Raw genomic sequence first — 20,518 nt, forward strand, 5'->3', positions numbered from 1 at the left:
GCTAGCAGCGATTTATAGACTCGGCATAATTATTGGTGTAATGTCCATACTGTAAATGTGCTCCGTAAAACTGCTGAGATCAACAAATACCGACAGAAACCATGTTATTTACGCTTCTTCAACACAGATAAGGAACTTGTTAAGTGGAATTTAAAGTGTTTTGTGAAGAGTCGTCATATGCCCGGCCGTAATATGCCCAATGAAAGTTTACACTTGCATCATAGCTGGCAGACCAATGGCCTTCATAAGATCTCAAAGTCTAAAGGAGAATGACCGAGTCGACCCGATAAGCCAATAGTTCCATGATTTCGGTGACGGTACACGTAACGTTGCGTAACGTTTTGTGACGTTAAGTGTAAAGTGCACCCATCGCCAAGAAGGTCAGGCTGTGTGAGTGTTTGCGTGTCTGTGTGTGTATGCTTCTGAACAGCATAACCCAAGACAGATCTTTATGATATTGAATAAGCAGGTTTGTGTCGGCAAAATGAAGAAAATTATTAGATTATTCCCGATTTCCACTTCGAATTCCCTGACCTATTTCTACAGTACTGCAGCGGGCTTGTCGGTTTCAATATCTCGTGTTCTGGATATGCTAGGGTCATGGACTTTGGGTGGTAGTTACTCTTGGCCTCGCGAAGATGTGGTGTATATTAGGACCCCTAGCATCTTTATTGGAACTGCAGGGAACAATTTCGTTCGATACTTTGGAAGGTTATAACTCGAAAACGGATCGATGTACTTTCATGGATTTTGGTATGTAGGTAGCTTAAGTGATGGTCGTTATAATTAGCTGTTGATCAAGGGCTAATTTCCATAATTAAAGATGAATGTTTATAAATTAGCTGTGTTTGTTTGTTTGTTTCGCATATGCATAACCGGTAAACCGCCTTTTAGGCGTTTCATGATAACATGTGACATATGAAACTAAGAAAAACAGGAACATATATAGATGTCAATTATACAAATGAAGAGCTCATGTGTATAACAATTAGAAAATAATATAATATCATTAATTAGAAAATAATATCATAGTGGTAAAGGATGAGGATTTTATACTTTGAAAGGGTGAACATATCAGCAGACTTACGCATAATTCGTTAATTAACGTGGCAGACACACGAGCCATAAGATAAACAGAACACAACAACAACATTCTATTACATTGCCACAAAAGAAGTGCTATTCCAAAACAGTGTCAGAGTTTTTAAAACTAACAACACTAGGTTGAGATGAACAAATCTTTTACCCGGTTATTTACCAACATGATGAAACCCGATTCACGAATTATCATTCATACATTATATACCCAGTAGTAACTTGTCATGGAGGTTTTGGTTTTACCTTTTTCAAAATACATGTACTCGTACCGATCGCTCGGGCGGCGAATAACTTGCAGTGTAGGTCTTGCGGAGCCCTCACATCCAGAGGAATACAATCGTATTTAAATAAAGCAGCACTAATGACATTCCCTTGTGTGACATTCTCCACACCCGTCCTCATGTCATTGATCTGTTTCCAACGGTAGCACGTGGATAGGAATAGACCAGCCATCCGCTTTCATAGCTATAGGTTTACAACATACGAGCCGAACAAGCTTCTTTCATTTTATCCCTGTCTTCCATTTAAGAATCATCCTATTTTTACATCGCAGCAAGCGCTTAGATATAATACAGCAAAGCAGAGTTTCGATTTACCTCATCCTACCTAAAAAGGATAAGAATTAAGAAGTATCTATTCTAGCGTATCATGCTGCGAACTAATCGGCTTGCCCCCTACATTCTGACCCCACCTGCACATCTATGTGACATGATGCTCTCTGAAGGTAAGAAAAATTAATATTAATTTATCTTGCTGACAAGGAGAGAGGAGAAAAATAGGTGTCCCTTAGTGATACTGATATGATATGATATGATATGATATGATATGATATGACTTAATGCCTTACCCCTAATGTTGGCATTTGCTTTCACACCCAACTATCGTATTAGATAGACAGCCGACAGAGCTGACACAAATACAGCTCTCAAATACCACTGATGACCTACATGTTATATTTATCAGTACAAGGTCACGGTCATGTACAGATATGTACACAATGCAACATAAGATTTTGGACCGATGAAACAAGCACTCTGTGCGCACCACGCTGTCTCGACCGAAAGCACAAACATGATCATGATATCACATCTTTGTTCAGGTCATCCCCGTTAGATTGCAAAATGTGATACACGTTACAGCTCCATATTTCATTTCTGCATACAATAACCCTGGTGGCTCTTTCACTCAGTAGTACTCAGTAACGCTTTGCTCAACGGGTGGTCACAGAGGCTCTTATTGTATTCGCATACAACATTTATAACATTTATAACATGTACAATAGTGTATAATCATTTTATGACAACATGTGTGAAGTTTCACGCTCAAGTATTAGAACTTGCGCAGACGTCGTGCGAAAAAAAAACATATTCAGTCTAAGTAGAACATGGGAGTTAGGCCTCCGAGTAATCTCCAAGCAGATCATACGGTGGCAAGTCAGTATCTATTGGCCAGAGGAGTGTTCAGTAGGCAGCCACTCCTCTGGCCAATGGATACTGCCTTGCCAACGTATGATCTGCTTGGAGATTACCTCCGAGTTCTGTTTGTCAACATGCATATCCAGCAATAGATGAATTGAACAAGAGAACTCTCTGATTTGAACTGATAAAACCGTGTCATTGAGTCATCCCATCTGAGTCAGTTTTAGTGTTTTAGTTTGACCGCGGTGCTTAACCGCAGTCAGTGATGATCATCTCAGGAATCAGTCTGTCTGATGAGACCATTGACTCGGGCATGCGCGGCTCGGCGTCCTCCATCTCCTCCGCCGCCTCCTCCCCCTCCTCCTCCTCCTCCGGCGGGTCCTCCTTCGTGTTGTAGATGACGTCAAACCTGGTCACGATGATGGGCACGGGGAGGGCGATGGTCAGGATCCCGGCTAGCGCTAAAAGGGAACCGATGAATTTGCCCAGTCCGGTGGTAGGGTACATATCGCCATATCCGAGCGTTACCATGGTAACGAGTGCCCACCAGAAGCCGTCCGGGATGCTGGTGTAAGCTGTCCCGGGAACGTTCACCTCCACAAAGTACATCCCGGCAGCGAACAGGACGATGAGGATCGCCATGAAGAACAGGAGCATGGCTATGTCATTAGAACTGCTTGCCAGAGCCTGGCCGATAATTCTCAGTCCTCTGGAGTACCGGGACAACTTGAAGACTCTGAGGGAGCGCAGGAACCGCATGTACCGCAGGACCGTGCTCACGGTGCCCGCGTCTCGTACCTGTGATAGAACGATGGCGTTCACCACCACCGGCACTACGGAGGCGAGGTCGAGGAGTCCGAGTTTTGTTCGGGTATATTTGCGGATATCTGGACTACTGTAAAGTCGAAGCGAGACCTCTATTGCAAAGAAGACGGCAGACACAGCTTCTATGACAAAAAAGGGGTTTGTGAATCGAGTGTGTTCATCAGTAAGGACACCGGATAAAGCCGGCAGCGACTCTGCACAGAGGGCGCCTGTTGATAAAAGGGTGAAGAAAATACACAGGTACGAGAATACCTTGGCTTTTCGGAACTTATCAGGGCTGCAGTCCGTCATCTCCCAGACTTTTCTCTGTGTCTCACTCTGGGGACTTTTTCGCACCTTTGCCTTGACGAATCCCTCTGCAGCGCGGATTTCGGCTATAGACTCGGGGTCAATCTCGAAGAATTTCAGCTCGTCTGTGAACACGTCCAGTGGCACTTCAAACGGCCGCGTCAGCGTTCCGTGCGTCTGGTAGAAGGCGAGTATGGCCTCCGCGCTGGGACGATGACGGTCAAAGAAATATTCTCTTTTTACCGGATCGTAGTACTTCCGTCTTTTCTCCCTGTTACCCAGAAGTGTGTTAGGGTAGCGGTCTAGTGTGTCCAGCTGTGTTTCGATGCGCATCCCGCTCACATTGATGATGACTCTGTTCAAGTGGGATGACAAGAATCTTTGCGGGATCTTCCGTCTGCCAGACGGTGAGACGTCCTTCCAGCGGGGTGGCTGACTCCGAAACCAGGCAGAAAAGTTCCGTTGAAGCGTCCTCGGTGTTAGGGGCACGTCTCCGTACGTACCCGGTACCCCCAGCCCGCCCCCGGCACCTGACCATACAGCCTCCATCTTGCCTGCTCCTCTGCACAATGGCAGACCAGCGGAGCTAATTCAAGAACATGATGCGTCCGGTAATATAACCGGAGCTATTTGACCTGGAGCCGACAAGGGTTCAGCTTTATTATCATGGCTATGCTGTCCTATCCCAAAAGGACAACGACTCGTTTATAACACTGCGGCAGAGAAATATGATACCCACGGAATGTCTAACAATGTGCGATAACAGCAATAAACAATGGGTGTTGGATCGCAGAGGTCCATACAACAAATACATGGTATGGTAAAGAAGAAAAAGACAAGAATTATTGTTTACACAACTATCAGAAGACAACTTCATATACAATCAAGTATCACAAACTCCAGTCAAATATTCCTCTCTTTTTTTCAACACTGTACTGTAATCAGAGGCTAACATACATATCAGGGCCACCAACATTTCTTTGCATGTCTTTACTTCACATAATGCCTTGGGATCCGGACCTTCATCTTCAGGTTCTATCTGTTCGGTTGGTTGGTTGGTTGGTTGGTTGGTTGGTTGGTTGGTTGGTTGGTTGGTTGGTTGGTTGGTTGGTTGGAGGGGAGCTTTGATGAGCAACAGGTTTTGATGGATTGAACTTTGTGATATGTGGTCTGTTGTAGTGTTGATAGGTGTTTGCTAGAGTTGCGTTACGAATCCATTATGCGGACTTATTTGGTACTGCAGTGTACGTGTAGTTTCGTGTATCTTTCGTTATGGTGAGCTCTTGTCATCGGTTTTATGCCACTTTAAGAACTTTTGCAAGAAAGCAATCGTACAAGTACTTTTGACGCAAGCATACTATGGTGGGAAATAAGACAAAAAATACAGCGCATTGTCTAATGTATTATTTGAATGCTAGAAGTTTTCAAATCATTTTTGCAGAACTAGAAAATGCTTAACCGGTTAACCACCAAGCCACAAGTATTATCTTTCTCAGATTATGCTTGAAACGTTTTTCTATCAAGAAAATTAGATTCAGTGTGTTCATTCGTTCTGTTTTCGCAAGATTGCAGAATATCCTGTCAGTGTGCGTCTCTCCCTCCGTTCTCAGATGTGTGTGCGTGTGTACATGTGTTGTGTCGTGCTGTGCCCACCCGGCAATATGTCCTGACAACCCAGATTCAGTCACCTGTGGACATGTTAGATAACGTCAAGAAAACGATTTTTTCATAACTCATCGAACAAAAAATCAGCCACTTTTTGAATATTGATAAGCGGAGAGCATCAAAAGCTTCTTTATGTCCGAATTGCGCCGCGCTCGTTTCCGTGCCAGGACCAGCAAGCATATTTTGTACCGAGACCGAATGTGTATCTTACCGGCTTCCCTGGTATGACTGGCTGGTAGTATCGGTAGGCGTGCCTTCAAGAAGAGAAGAGTCAACATAGATAACTTACAATATTTAATCATATCATACCTAAACGAACTTACAACTTGATTATTAACGCGCAGTCTATGTTATATTTGAGGTAAGTAATTGATCTGTTTCAAAATCATCTTCATCATCTATGCCTTCAATCCACGTTTTGTCCTCGCTTGTCTGAACATGTATACTTTGTTTCTCTTCATCGTCTCCCGCCTCCCTCCTTCCGCTGTGTTCCTCCGGCCATGCCTGGCCGCCGTTCCCCGCCGCGGCCCTGGGCAGGTTGCTGGCGGCCGGTAGTCTGGTGCAGAGGAACGCCATGAGGAGACAGGACACCACCAGGAGGTAGAAGGACATGTGGTGGTCCAGCGGCCAGGGCAGTCCTACAAAACATACACAAAAGTCAACAACAGAAATCCTTCCCGAGATAAAATGGATGCAAACAAAGTTTAGTCGTTCTTGACAACCTGCAAAATGAGAGGTCACCGGTTTTACTCAGTTCTGTTTTACGGCCACCTTTCATCTCATCATAAGACAACCTCTCGTTTGTTATTAGACTTGTGGACTTGTATGTTCTGTTTTCTTACACTTTGCTCATCCTTTTGTACATTACTGTAAGTCTTTAAACAGAAATCAATATTATATAGTATTTCACCATTATCGGTGGTCCATGCGAAGAGGTTGGCGCTCACAGCCGGCCCGACAAGCCGGGACAGGGCCGCCAGGGTCTGCGCGATGCCGTTCACAGTTCCCCGGGACGATTGCTGTGCAGGAGGAAATTGTGTTACTACCAATGTCAGCAGTACATGTCATTCACATTAAATCAAAGTTACAATAAAGCATTACGCCAGTCAATAGTAATATTCTTAATGCTATGACACGAGCTCTATTATTTCCATTTTGGAGACATTTTATCTTGCACTAATTCAAGTCCCAAGCTCAAATACTCCCACTCCACGTTAGTAAAGTGACTATGACATTATTTGTGTTCCACGTATGCTGATCTTTAGTTCGATATCATATCATTGTTGAAGAAATCTTACTCACAAAAGCAGCGTTTCCCACCATCACAATGGCGGCCATGTACGCTTGGCAGCTGGAAGACCGAGGAAAGACAACCATCAACAGAATCATGGAAAACAGAGGCCAGACCAAGATCAAGTTTGAGAAATGAACGTTTTATTTTCTAATAGCTTTTCTTGGTCAACTGAAACAATGACCAAAATGCCTGTAAAAACAATACCTATTATTAGCTAGAACATTTGCTACTTAATATTACGTACTCTACAACAAGATTTTTTTTTAAACAGAAGCTTACCTGGCCTGCTCTAGCAACATGCAGAAAACAGCAGAGGGCCCCAAACCCTGGCGGGAACTTCTGAGGCCGGGACCTGGGAGGTCTGCCTCCTGTCCCCGGCGATCTGACACTGGCCGGTAACTGGTCTCGCGGTCACATTCATTTCTACCAAAGCGGGTAATGTGGGATATGGATTCTCAGTGAAGTTCAAGGGAATATCGGTAGAGTTCGCTGTTTGGTTGAGGACCGTGGAGAGGAGTGGACCTTTAATGGGCCCCGTGATGTTGACCATGGACGGAAGCAAGGCGACTCCTGCTGCGTACAGAACAACTCCGGATACGTACAGGGTCTTGTAGGGCATCTTGGACGCCATAAAAGGAATGAGTGTCGCCTTGAGGAGGAAGAATTAGACAAGGAAAGCTATTAACCAGTTTGATCTTGACTGTATGTCGACATGACATGACTGATATGTGATACAGCCTTTAGAAATTAAATGGTCTCAATCGGAATGGAGCAGAAAGACCGGGTTTATTGAATTCGGCACTGACATTCTTTATCACCATCTATGTTTGAGATGACTTGAGTTGCAACTATCCAATTATGTATTGGAAAGACAAGAAAATACCTGCGTAACAAGACTGTAAATGGCGGTGGTCGTAAGAACAATTGAAATCTCTGCTGAGTCGAAGTTATAGCCGCCATGCTGGGAGTCGGACACCAGGAGGAGGGGTAGCAGCTGGAGGGAGAGAGATAAACAGATGGGATGTAAACAAGATCATCATCAGAGTAGCTTATTTTCCAGGAATGTAATATCCAAAGCTTATCGAGTGTGGTCTGTTCGTTCTAGTTTGAGCTATTGATGCAATGGTTTGAAATGTTATCTACAGCCCAAGTTGTAACCACCTGTTGGAATGCACAGATTTCCGTCAGTGCGAAGAGAGCGTACAGCGCACAGGGGATCAGCACCAGTCTGTCCCGCAGCAGGCTGCACGTGGAGTCCTGGGGGCCTGTACCAAATGTCAGACACAGCGACATACTCATGTTATACATAGTAACCACGTACTTCCATCAAACATTCTTGTACATAGTAACCACTGTATTCCGTTACGTCATAAAACTGTTAAGGATACAGAAAAAAAGGTAGATGAGATTTCTATGGTTGTATGTAGAGAAATTAATGTGAAATCATTTTACACACATACGCTATAGCTACAGTCACTACACATACATGTACGCTATAGCTACAGACTTATTTCAGTTCTTTCCAATCTACGTAAGTTTCTAGCTATTTAGTAGATCGTGCAGATTTTTTAGAAGCACAGTATTGAGTTCGATGGGTGGTTCGGAATAGGAAACACCGGTACTCACGGGGGTGCTTTTCTTTGTCGTGTTCCGTCCCGTCTGCGGGTGAGATGGGGCTGAGTGTGATGTATTCGTCTTCAGGCTTCTTGTGCAGAGATTCGTCAAGAAAAATGCAGCCGCCTGCATGCCAGGTTATGTGACATTCGAGTGAAAATTATGTAGAGATATTGAATGTCAATAATGATTTTTGTTAAAACAAAGCTGTAGCCTGGCGCGCAAAGACACTCTTATCTGTGAAGTATACATTCTTGGCAAATTTACACGTGGGTCTAATTTCATTCATCAATACTCTGTTCTTAAGGAATTTATTGCAAAAGAGCCTCGCATGATCGTTCTTTGAAGTTTCGGATGTCCTTTCAAACGTTCATTTCGGCAATCCTTCAATGCATGGTTAATTGTCTTTTCATAATGAAGATGTACAGATGCTAGCGTTGCTCACACAGCGATGAGCCCCATATCACCGCCAATGGAATATAACTGTCCCAAACTTACCTATCAGAATAAACAATAGCAGGACTGCCACCACGGTACAGGGCAGCATGTACGGGAACTGCTTGAAGAACGGCTGGGAAAAAGAGTGGAATCTTGTCGCCGGGCAGGCCAAAAATCCGCCCAGCACCGGACCCTAGACAGGCGGGAAGGTGGTAGAAGATAACAACAACTTTACCAGCTGTGTGGATCATCAACTGCGACGTATTACACATTTGCTATCATTAAAAATAATAGCGAAATAGAATCAGTTAACTTCTGTGAACGTAACACTGACTCAACGTTTTTTTTACAACAGAATAGTCGTTTCTAGAATCAACGCCTGGACCTTGCGTCATACTCACCACAAACCGCGCCGCAGAAGGGAGGATCCAGACGATGGAAAAGGCAAGTGAATGAAACCTTGGAGAACAAATCTGGAAGGATAAAAAAAAATCAGCAAAGAGAAATAATGAATCATAGGAGACAATGTAGTGTTTTCAAAATTCGTAAACAACCAATATGGCCTGATCCGAGACTGAACTGGTGAACATACATGTGAACAAGCCTGTGAAGTTGTACTACAAGCAGCCCTAATTTCATATCATTCAAAGGCTAGCATTACAACACGCATCCTTCCATGAAAATCTACAATCTTAATGTTAACATTCACCTCGTATAAGTACGTCTTGGCCACGCCCAGATTCCCATTCAGAAACCCTCCGAAAAATTGCACACCGACGGCCCACGCGAAGGAGAAGCTTGGAGGAGGTAAGAACGGTGTTGATTGGTCAGGTTAATCATTGTTCAGGATGATGATTGGTTGGTTAACGTTATGTGGTCTAACATTTATAATACTAATTTGAGAAGACAAATTGCAACATTATTTAGTGTGAGACTTTTTCATTCAGTATCTGATCACACATTTAGTATGTACCACATGAGACAAACGCGGTGATAGGTTTAGGTCTGAATTGTTGAATAGTCAAGTGACATTTCTAGATTGTTGGAGAGGTCCAGTGAAAATACAGACAAAAACCATGTATTCTGATCGCCCTACCTGAATCCCAACATGAAAATGGACAGCATCAGGCCCGTCACTCCACACAGCAGTATAGGTCTGGGCAGAAGGAACTCAGAGTCATTTTTCATCACACTACAATATACTGCATTATTTCCTCACACTGATTTTTGATTTTTGGATGTCCAATGGCAATGTAAACGCATAACGCGTTCTCCGATAAGGTGTCGTTCACGACATGGGAACTTCTCGCAAGAATCTTGTCACGTAATATAAGAATGTGATTGTTAACGGTTTCAAACCCTGAACCTGTAATTACCCCTTTCAGTGGTGGTATATTGAGAGAAACCCTGATCCTACCTTCGGCCGACGATGTCCGACAGTTTCCCCCACTAGAAGAGAGAACACAAGTTATTACATACCTATGACGACAGCGAAAAGCTAGTAATGTAGGACTTGAAAGCACCATGCATCCGGAACAAATCCGGTGAGCTACATTATTAAAAAAACATAAGTAGCCAAAATTTGGAGCGTAGCCAAGATACTAGTATACCTACCATGAAGCATCCCACAAACGTACCAGCAAAGAATGCACTCATCAGGAACCCGGCATAATACCCTAACACGGGGGGAACAGACACCATGTCATTCCTTTTAGTTAGAGCCTAATAAATGTCTCTTATTACAATAAAATTCACATGGAAACATCAATTAATTGCCAAAGTTAATTTGAAAAGATTATTGTGAAGTCGTCAAGAACGAAATGTGCTTTACCTAGCTGGTTACTCTTCAGGGAAGGGAAGAAGTCGTGTGTGAGGAACGGGAAGAACGGCGCCGACACGCTTACAGTAAAGGCATCCGCCGTCAGCAGCACCCCTAACACTGTAACCTGAAGTCAGGACAATGTTATTGTTGTACCACGCCATTTATCATTCACTAAGTATCATGTTCAATTTATTTTACAGACTAAAGCGTCATGTATATGAACACGTAAGTCTATTGTTACGTAAGTTAACTTAATTAAACACAATTCCGCCAGGTCACACATATATACGCCAACTAGTTTGTTACAGTGGCAGATATATGTAACCCGGCAGATAAATGTTGATGGAGACATGACGAATCCATACGAGCCATGATCAGTGGTCGCTTTTTATGGGATCATCAATTGCTGTTAAGCATATGCAAATTATAGGTAGGCAAATACAAATCATTAGTTGGCAAATGACCCAACCACCACGCGCTTTTTGCCTGCCACTCGCTGGAGCCGGTTCGTGACATGCGACCGCTCGTATTGTTCCAGTTTGTAACCTAAACCGTAGTGGCCATGACCCCATATCAGGTTACCACTTCTGTACGCGGTCGGTGAATGGATGGTCTGTCTGTATCTGTGAAATAACTTGTCAAACTGTCATATAACTTGTCAAACTCGATTACTGCCTACTTCTCATCGAACAGCACAAATAGCAGAGAATCATTTTATTTTCTACAGTTAATCTTACTCAGTGGGCGACAGTCGGTCATTTTTCATATACTAATACTATACTTACTTGTATTCGTTTAATAATGTGTAGTGTTAATCACAAATCATTATCCAGCGGTCTCCTCTAGACCCGTTTTCAACTTGCGTCAGTTTTGTAAGCTGTCTCATGTTCAACTTTCCAATAGATTAAGGCTGTCTTAACAGTATCGTTGTCGTCGACGTACGTACAGAGTCATATTTGTTGGTATGGATGCCAGACACCGAGTGACGACTCAAAAATCAAGCCGGGTTGTATAGTGTTACACAGCGTAAAATCAAGGTACAAGTCTGTCTGCAGACTCGGCACATTAAGGCAAGTCGTACATAGCCCTACCCCCACCCTACTGCCACTCAGGTGCCCCCAGCTGTGTCTCCACGTACCTGTTTTACCGGAAAGGCGCGCCATAATTGTCGGATACCACCAACCATATTTGCAAAACACGGAGTGAATGCAGGTGAGACAACACGTCACCAAACACGGATGTCCTGCATGGATCAGCTGGCCTGGTCGTCCTCTGATAGGGGAAAAGCCGGCTAAGTTTCAACTGTGAAAATGATATCCCTGAGGAAGCCTAGTCTAAGATCTTCTTAAGCACCGAGAAGACTTGTCATATAGCTGTGGGGATGCTTGTTGTTGTCTGTCGTGACGTCACACCGTCCAACACAATGAACGTAAAAAGGAGCGCGTGATTGGTCCACACCAATGTGGTCAATTAATTATAAAGGGACACACCTACACCGAGGGCTGACATTAGACATGCTTGCCTTTGACCATGGAGGTTTAATAGAGACATTGCGGGAGTATCCCATTATCCAAAATACTTAAGTTAGCAATAATAAATTAGCAATAAGTTAGTCAAAAGTTAGCAATATAATGTGTATGGACACTTAGTGGCTACTGTTTTTTTTGCCACAATACGAGTTGTGCCACAATACGAGTTGTTTTGGTGCCTAAGAATTTATTGTAGCCTTTGTTTGCACAAGCTCTCGGTCGGAGGTTAATAACCTCCACCCCAAAAAGCTACGGGCGACGGCCGCCAGGAGCGCGGTTTAGTCAGGCTAACCTCTAGCGGATGTGTGCCTAACTGTAGCTGCTTCTTTGCGAACTAAAAAGTTGAACAGGTTCTTTTGGTACACATGTCATATGATAAATGTGACTCGGCTTTACTAAAAAGGTCACCTACAAATTTGTATGATGTCCACCTTCTTGGCAAAACCAAAACAGTTAGATGTATGTTTGTATATACATATGGACCTGTGAGTTTATACTGAAAACAATCAAACTGTCGTTTGATAGACACACGGGACTGAGTAATATATAATGTCCAAACATGGTGGAAGAGTCCTTTTTGTTCGTGTTATAAGCTATCTTTGGTACATGTAGGTCATAACTAACATGGTGAAAAGTTCTCAAGAGAACTTCCAAGCTGCACTGGCCAAGGTCACTTTTCAGCTCTGTGATTGTCTGTATTTCTTTATGCATGTATCATCTGACTATGCCTTAGATAGGTACAACAAATGCACTTTTGCTACCAGGTGTCATAGATATCAAAGACAGCCATTCAACAAATTATCAAAAAAGTATTTATAGCTTCATATGTAAAGATTGAAAGGCATGCTTTAATATTGCATCATTACAGAGTCGAAGTAGTATCTAAAGGGACATTATACTCCCAGTTTTACTCAGGTTGTTGTGGACATTTTCTTACACATTCATGCAGTTGTTTGTAATTGTAAAATACAGTGCTATAATTCTTGTGTTTTACACTACTCTGTTGCATAGGTTTATAATTCTACATGCCTCCAAAGTATTTGTTATATTTACAGCTCTCACCATGTTTCCTACACCAGATAACAACTGGATTCCAATACCATTTCTAATCACAGTTAGCAAGATTATATACCATATATAATGCGTGACCAATAAAGCCTGATTGATACTGCTAGCCTCCTCTAACACAGCCCATGTACTCAAAGCTCTGTCTTGGTTGACTGAGTCTTCCTTCCAGGGTCTACCTTCCCATCTAACCCATACCACCAGTTGTAGGACAGGAGAGCCACATTTCTCCCCCCTATTGCACTCATCTCCATGGCAGAGGCAGCCCACTCGATGCCATTCACATAGTACAGCCCCTCATGGAGGACAAAGGTCCCCAGATGGCCAGGGATAGTGTAGTGTGGGTATGCCAGCCAATCAACAACCTGGGTATGTTTCACCACGGTAAATAACTGACCAATCTCTGAGTCTGTCAGTGGGCGCTGGGAGAAAACTTTCCACACAGCATTCTCACTGTCAGGCCCTACAGGAGTGTAGGCTTTAGGAGTGGTTATAGGGGTGTGTTTACCTATACTGTTGAATAGAATGTCAGCATTAACGGTCAGAATGGATGTAGGAGTGGCCTTTGGGTCAGAAATACCTAAATACTCTGCATTTAACCTTCCCTGCACAAATGTGGCCACAGTTCTGTGGAACCTGCCCTTTATCTCTGGGAGAGGGGTGGAAAAATCAGAAAATGTGATGTTGCTTTTTCCTTCATTTAGTGGGGTGGCAACAATAACAAGGTCATAATCTTTCTGTTCTGTCAGTATTTGGTTATCATTAGGGTCTTTCAATTGGTACTGGAGTTGAAACTTAGGACGATCTCCTGATGTTTTTAAGGAGACCTTGGACACCTCACCAGGAATAAGATTGGCCTTGGCTGTCTTGACTAATTCTTCTGGGACTCTTTTGTTCCCTCCATCCACCGCCCACAGACCTGGCTGCGCCCCTGCCAACGATACAGAACCTGCAAAATATCAAACATCATATCTCTTATTATTGCACTCTGGAAGATTCCACACCTACTCCATTGATGTAACATGCAATTGAGTTGACAGAAGTACTGGCAAGAAATATAAAATATTTGAAGACAAGATAATGATGCTTGAAATACTAGTAGTTGTGGGTGATGACATAATTAATCCTTTGATGGATTTCAACATAAAGGCCACATATGTGACTCCCTGAGACACTCTCTGTCGTGTAATATCCCTTACCTGTCTCTACACTTACAGGGAGTTTCAAACAAAAACAGAATCTGATAGTTTTCCATTATTCATAGAGTAAACATTTCTGACCAGATGATATCTTACTCAACTTGCTTGCTAATGATGTATACAAAATCAAATTCAAAGGATGGACATTATATAATAGGGATATTCATACTCACCTACAAAGTAGGGAATGTCTACGGTTTGTCCGTAGTTTGTTCTCATGGCTGCCATGGCCAGTTCGTTGATGAACCTTGTTGAGAAACCCTCCTCTTTCATTCCCTCTGTGATAGACGTCTGTGTCATGTTGACAAACTTGGCTCCACCCATGGCATAGAGCAGTTCCTCCACTGAACTGTAGGCATTTCCAGCATCCTGCAGGGTGTAGATACTAGGAGCAAAGGAAATGTCACACATATCAGACTGAGTCCGTTCTATTGGAAGTATAAGGAGATGGGAGATTTGTTGTCATAAACATCTGATATAATACCAGTATAGCATCTGATAATGATCAGGATATATTTATGTATGAACAGGGTATTCTCATTTATTTACATTTTTATAGCTACTGTAACAGCAGACTTATCATGAATTTCAAAACCTATATACTTATTTCACTGATCTTAAATGGGGACCATTAGAAGCAGCTAGTTTGTACTGGAGAATAGGAAATGATAGGAAATGATCAGCAATCTGACAAGCAAATGTTACAAATCAGTGTAATAATAGAACTGGAAACAAGCTTTACTTCTCAAAGTGGGTCAGAGTTCGTCCAATCAACTGATTGAGCCGAACACAGTCCCATCCATATCGCCATAGTAACTTCACAAGTGTGAGAAGACTGAATGTGCTCTCTGTGAAGACAAACTCTTGTCCGTTGTACAGTGCAAAGCGATCGGGGAAGGACTTTCTGTGTTTCAAACCTGTAAGACAGATGTCAGTGGCAGTGTTATTACCTGTCCCAAGTACATTTGTAGCTAGGCTCTGCTTTCTATAGCATGTCTTAGTGGCAATGGTACAAAAGTGATATAAAGCAGATCAGCAAGGCAGATGTAACATTTAATGTTACATGTACATGTATACTGTGACTATTTAAGTTACAACAACAAATCCTTTGAGTCTGACATGATATATGCCACTGTAAAAGAACATCATTGCACAAGTCTCATTCTAAAACAGCCCACACTCTCCAAATTAAGAAAAAAAGCAACACAATAGCTTGTATCAGGCAATGTGGGGATACTGTCATCTGTCAATGTTTTTAACTTGCGCCAGTAACGTTAGCTCATAAAAGAACAAATCCATATTTTACATAACAAAATCAGTACAAAGTTATAAAAGGTTATGAATAATTTTGTTGTTACCCTATATACAGTACCAGAAATAAGTTACCCAGTTCTTCAGCAAACTTCACCATGTAATGGTTTTTAGGGTGGATGATGGTTCCCCCTGATTCATATTCCTCGTCACCGATCTTCACAGTAGCTAAGCGTCCTCCGACTTTATGTGGTTCGTACATGTCAATGGAGACATCATTGCCAAATAGCTTTCTCAGATAGTATGCCGATGATGCACCACCAATCCCTGCTCCAATCACAGCTGTAGAGAAAATCAGAACTTAAAAGGCAAAATTTGCAAGCAAACACAGCATATTTCACCCCTCCTACTCATTATGCAAAATGGGGAAGAGGAGGAGTGAAAATGCAAAGTAAACATTTTGCAGAAATGGATCATGAATATTCCACAATCAACCACTCTATAATTTTCCAAACTTGAACCCCCCTCCATGTAACACTACTCTCTTCTAAAACTACCTTCATGCTTCAAGTATCAAAGGTGATACCACCTTTGATTGCCTTGAGCCCACCCCAGCCTACCCCTACTTATTTGTAACTCTCCCTTCATAAATGGTGATTAATTGAATCTTACCTATGTCAGTTGGGAACTTGTCTACCTTTGACTCCACAGCTATCAGTATAGTGCATAGTAGAAGACATCTAAAGTTCCAATCCATGATTTCATTTATCCTTCATACATGTATGTCAACTACTCTCCAAAAAGACGAGACTAAATAGGGTGTTTCCAGTTCTGATCTTTGTCCCCTTTGCTAGTGTAATTATTAACAGCAGTGTATACAAGTTGACCTCCTCGGACACCTTTGTCTAATGTATACGTACAAAATCTGCACTGCTCCGTCTGACAGGAATACTGAAGGTTTTGTGATTAGCTTGCAAGTCTCTGTTTCCAAGTAAGTTTTGTAACCCATTCATAATTTTGATTTGATTCGAAATATTTGAGTTCAAGGCCACATAAAATTTATGAACGTGGCTATATACACTCCCGGAGTGTATATAAAATCTATTTGTCTTTTATATACACTCCCGGAGTGTATATAAAATCTATTTGTCTTTTATATACACTCCGGGAGTGTATATAAAATCTATTTGTCTTTTATATACACTCCCGGTGTGTATATAAGATCTATTTGTCTTTTATATACACTCCCGGAAAGTTGATAGGGCATTCGAATGATCTGTCGCCGGTGCGAAGACCGCGCGATCGGCTGTGTTATCCGGAGTCACCAAAGGGACCGGGGCGAACCCCGGGTTGGTCTTGGTCTGATAAATGCACGCCAGACCGTGAGGTCGGCGCTTCTTCCGCATGTATTAGCTCTAGAATTACCACAGTTATCCATGTAGGATGTGACGATCAAAGGAACCATAACTGATTTAATGAGCCATTCGCAGTTTCACTGAGACAGTTTAAACTTGCACGTGCATGGCTTAAACTTTGAGACAAGCCTATGACTACTGGCAGGATCAACCAGGTAGCGAGGACGCCAGGGGCGCGCGACCGGTCTCGCCGCCGCCGCCGGGAGCGGAGGGTCCTGGGCCCCGCGCAAGCGGGGCGGGGCGGTCCGCTCGACCGAACTTCGGTGGAGATTTCCGTGTTGTTTTCTGATTTTCATCATCCAATAAGATAAACTTGAAGACCGAGGTTTAAACTTGGTGCCCCTGAATCCTCAAACACTCACAAAAACCCAAGTTTTGGGCCTACCAAGGAGGCTAGTATTTCGGAGTGTATATAAAATCTATTTGTCTTTTATATACACACCGGGAGTGTATATAGCCACGGCGAAAATTTATTATGGTCTCATTCATGTATTACTCCGAGTGTACCCCCCTAAAAGAGTACCAAGTCAAAAACTAAACGGCTGTATGAACGAGTGTTTTTATTGGTGAGAATTTCCCCTTTAGCCATCCCAACTGATGTAAAACGTCAAAGCGGTGAAAGCTTGTTTGTAACTGATGAAATTAGGACATAATTGTCGGCAGCCGCGCGCTAGGTCGGACGTGCACAGTCCAGCGTTGTGAGTTGTGCGGTCGTAGGTTTGCAGCGCGGGAGGGCCTCTTGCGGGCAGCCGCTAGTTGCAGTTTGTAATTCCCATAAAATGGGATTGTGTGTATAGAAGTCGTTGGCAATTTTTTTATGAGACGTAGAGTAAGTGTGCTCAACATAGCATGAAAGATATCAATTGATTTAATGTAGGATCATAGGGAACACGGTCTCGCAAGTCACTCATTTATGCATGGTTTCTAATGTATGGAAAAAACTCATGAATGAGACCTTAATTAAATATGAAAAATATTCATTAAAAATCAACGATTAGTGCTAAGGTCCCAATTTTTGAACAATGTTTGCCCAGGATTTTATGTCCGATTTTTCAGCGCAAGTTGCATTGCGTAACCACGCCCGTTGCCATGGCAACGGACGAGGCCATTTCTGCGGGGGTTGATTGACGCCGTCCTTTCTCCATTCTCCGTTTTACAAAGATTTACAGTCAAATAACGTTTTGAAAAGCTGTCATAGTCAATGATACATACACTGAAGATTATTCCCTGACTATCAGTGTTGTGTAAGACGTCTGTAAAGCAAGGACTGACAAGCACACGCTTGCAAATTATATAGAAATCGTGTAAACCCAAATTCACGGACAACACATGCAAACATTAGAAGCGTCGATTACGGAACTTAGATGTTCATATGAAATTGTGGATAGAGTTAATGAACCACAGAGCAGGAAAAGATTCAAATAATAAAGGTATGTGTGCTCTGCTTTCAGGAAAAGCGTCAAATACAAGGCAATCCGATGCGCCACGGATTGTTCAAAACCACCTTGCCCGCAGCCTGACTGTGTACCCACCTAAAATCGCATGCCTGACAAGTAGGGTTACCTGATTGCATCCCAAAGTAATTCCCATTACGTCTGATTACCCCGCTGGCCGAAATTTGTGCCATTCGTTACCCCCCCCCCCAACCTACCNCACAGAACAGGAAAAGATTAAAATAATAAAGGTATGTGCGCTCTGCTTTCAGGAAAAGCGTCAAATACAAGGCAATCCGATGCGCCACGGATTGTTCAAAACCACCTTGCCCGCAGCCTGACTGTGTACCCACCTAAAATCGCATGCCTGACAAGTAGGGTTACCTGATTGCATCCCAAAGTAATACCAATTACGTCTGATTACCCTGCTGGCCGAAATTTGTCGCCATTGTTACCCCCCCCCTACACACGCACGCACGCATGCACGCATTGAGTCTGGCGCACCCCCCCCCCGCCACTGTCAGGGCGGTGGATCCTTACCCCGCACCCCCCAAAAAACTAACAGAAAAACACCTGACACGCTACAGCTGACGTGAATTTGTATCCCCCAGACTTCCAGACTGCAAAATCAGACTAGATTTAGTTAATTTCTACTTAGGTGAGAATGGATATATTATGCCAAAGCATTACTGTAACTTTTATTGGAAAAGTTTCTGTTTTGCTCTGTTCTAAGAACGCTGTCTGGAATTCCCTTCCTTCTGAGTGATAGTTTATGGTCAATTTGGCCTCTTTTGCCTTTATTCTTCTCAACTAGTAGAAAAAAGTACTTATGACCGACGCATTTTGTAAGCAGCATCTTGCGTCACCTCTGTAAACCACTCCCCATTCCCGCCTAGGTTGACTTTTAGAGTGCGCTAGATGCACTATCAGCAGCATGTCGCTTACTTCTTCTTACCTCGAGTTCAAATTTTAGCAAGTGTATATGTTTGGCTTTACTGTTGTTTGTGTAATGTCGATGTTTTCGCTTTTATGGGCGTGTCCTAATGCAACATGCACATCAATGTCCTTACTGATGCTACGTCTCATTTGCCAGCATACACCAAATGATCAGCATCGTTCAGATCTATCACTTGCTGTCTATTCAGGTTTACAGGCAAACAATCTCATACAGAACACACTTATCTACCCAACGGAACGAAAAAACAATAAATTACTGTTTCCGACACGTCATAAGGGTAATTAAGATATCTGTTGTACTTTTATTTCAGACTGCCAGGTGGCGCTGCTCATATCAAAATTTTGACGCAACTTTATTGACCCGTTGCTTGGTAACGGAGTGACGTGAGACAAAATCTTTCTCAGAGATTGTTAGGGGATGTATATTCTTTCATTTAAGACCAAAATCTTAATAATCAATGGTTATTAAGGTCTCATTCATGTATTACTCCGAGTGTACCCCCTAAAAGAGTACCAAGTCAAAAACTAAACGGCTGTATGAACGAGTGTTTTTATTGGTGAGAATTTCCCCTTTAGCCATCCCAACTGATGTAAAACGTCAAAGCGGTGAAAGCTTGTTTGTAACTGATGAAATTAGGACATAATTGTCGGCAGCCGCGCGCTAGGTCGGACGTGCACAGTCCAGCGTTGTGAGTTGTGCGGTCGTAGGTTTGCAGCGCGGGAGGGCCTCTTGCGGGCAGCCGCTAGTTGCAGTTTGTAATTCCCATAAAATGGGATTGTGTGTATAGAAGTCGTTGGCAATTTTTTTATGAGACGTAGAGTAAGTCTGCTCAACATAGCATGAAAGATATCAATTGATTTAATGTAGGATCATAGGGAACACGGTCTCGCAAGTCACTCATTTATGCATGGTTTCTAATGTATGGAAAAAACTCATGAATGAGACCTTATCTCTCAACAGAACTTTGTTACAAGACCTGTGCCGATAAAAACGTTATCCCTAAAGGTATAGTAGACACTGATGACTCACCAATACTCAGGCTGGACCTGCACCTTTCCCTTCTCTGTCCTCTGCCTCGGCCCTGGAGATCGACAGCGCTGACAAAACCAAACACCCTAACCCGGCAAGTGGTCCAACAACACGACTCAAACAAACCGCCATCTTTGTTGACCTGCTTTGGACGAGTCCACTCTAATACAGGAGTAA

General features: G+C 42.9%; 2 protein-coding genes across 2 annotated transcripts; both read right to left on the bottom strand.

Annotated features, from left to right (window-relative positions):
• Positions 1-2,731: 2,731 nt before the first annotated feature.
• LOC109478473 (potassium voltage-gated channel subfamily A member 1-like) lies at positions 2,732-4,414 on the bottom strand. Its single transcript, XM_019780010.1, has one exon. It carries the CDS (start codon positions 4,176-4,178, stop codon positions 2,766-2,768), a length of 1,413 nt encoding a protein of 470 aa, XP_019635569.1. The 5' UTR covers positions 4,179-4,414; the 3' UTR covers positions 2,732-2,765.
• Positions 4,415-5,570: 1,156 nt separating this feature from the next.
• Positions 5,571-20,488, bottom strand: LOC109478578. Its single transcript, XM_019780234.1, is given in 21 exon segments — positions 5,571-5,932; positions 6,205-6,313; positions 6,597-6,645; positions 6,868-6,895; positions 6,898-7,237; positions 7,472-7,582; positions 7,750-7,853; positions 8,215-8,328; positions 8,701-8,833; positions 9,042-9,113; positions 9,350-9,437; positions 9,737-9,796; positions 10,058-10,089; positions 10,255-10,316; positions 10,472-10,586; positions 13,236-14,005; positions 14,429-14,640; positions 14,998-15,172; positions 15,642-15,848; positions 16,179-16,194; positions 20,363-20,488. Coding segments are annotated over 21 exon segments (3,201 nt in total). The 5' UTR covers positions 20,474-20,488; the 3' UTR covers positions 5,571-5,639.
• Positions 20,489-20,518: the final 30 nt, after the last annotated feature.

This window comes from Branchiostoma belcheri, unplaced genomic scaffold (assembly GCF_001625305.1).
Source record: "Branchiostoma belcheri isolate BF01 breed outbred unplaced genomic scaffold, Haploidv18h27 scaffold44, whole genome shotgun sequence".
Classification (NCBI taxonomy): domain Eukaryota; kingdom Metazoa; phylum Chordata; class Leptocardii; order Amphioxiformes; family Branchiostomatidae; genus Branchiostoma; species Branchiostoma belcheri.

Bases quoted from the DNA above. Each gene is read 5' to 3' on its own strand.
- LOC109478473 (XM_019780010.1), bottom strand. From the start codon at position 4,178: ATGGAGGCTGTATGGTCAGGTGCCGGGGGCGGGCTGGGGGTACCGGGT.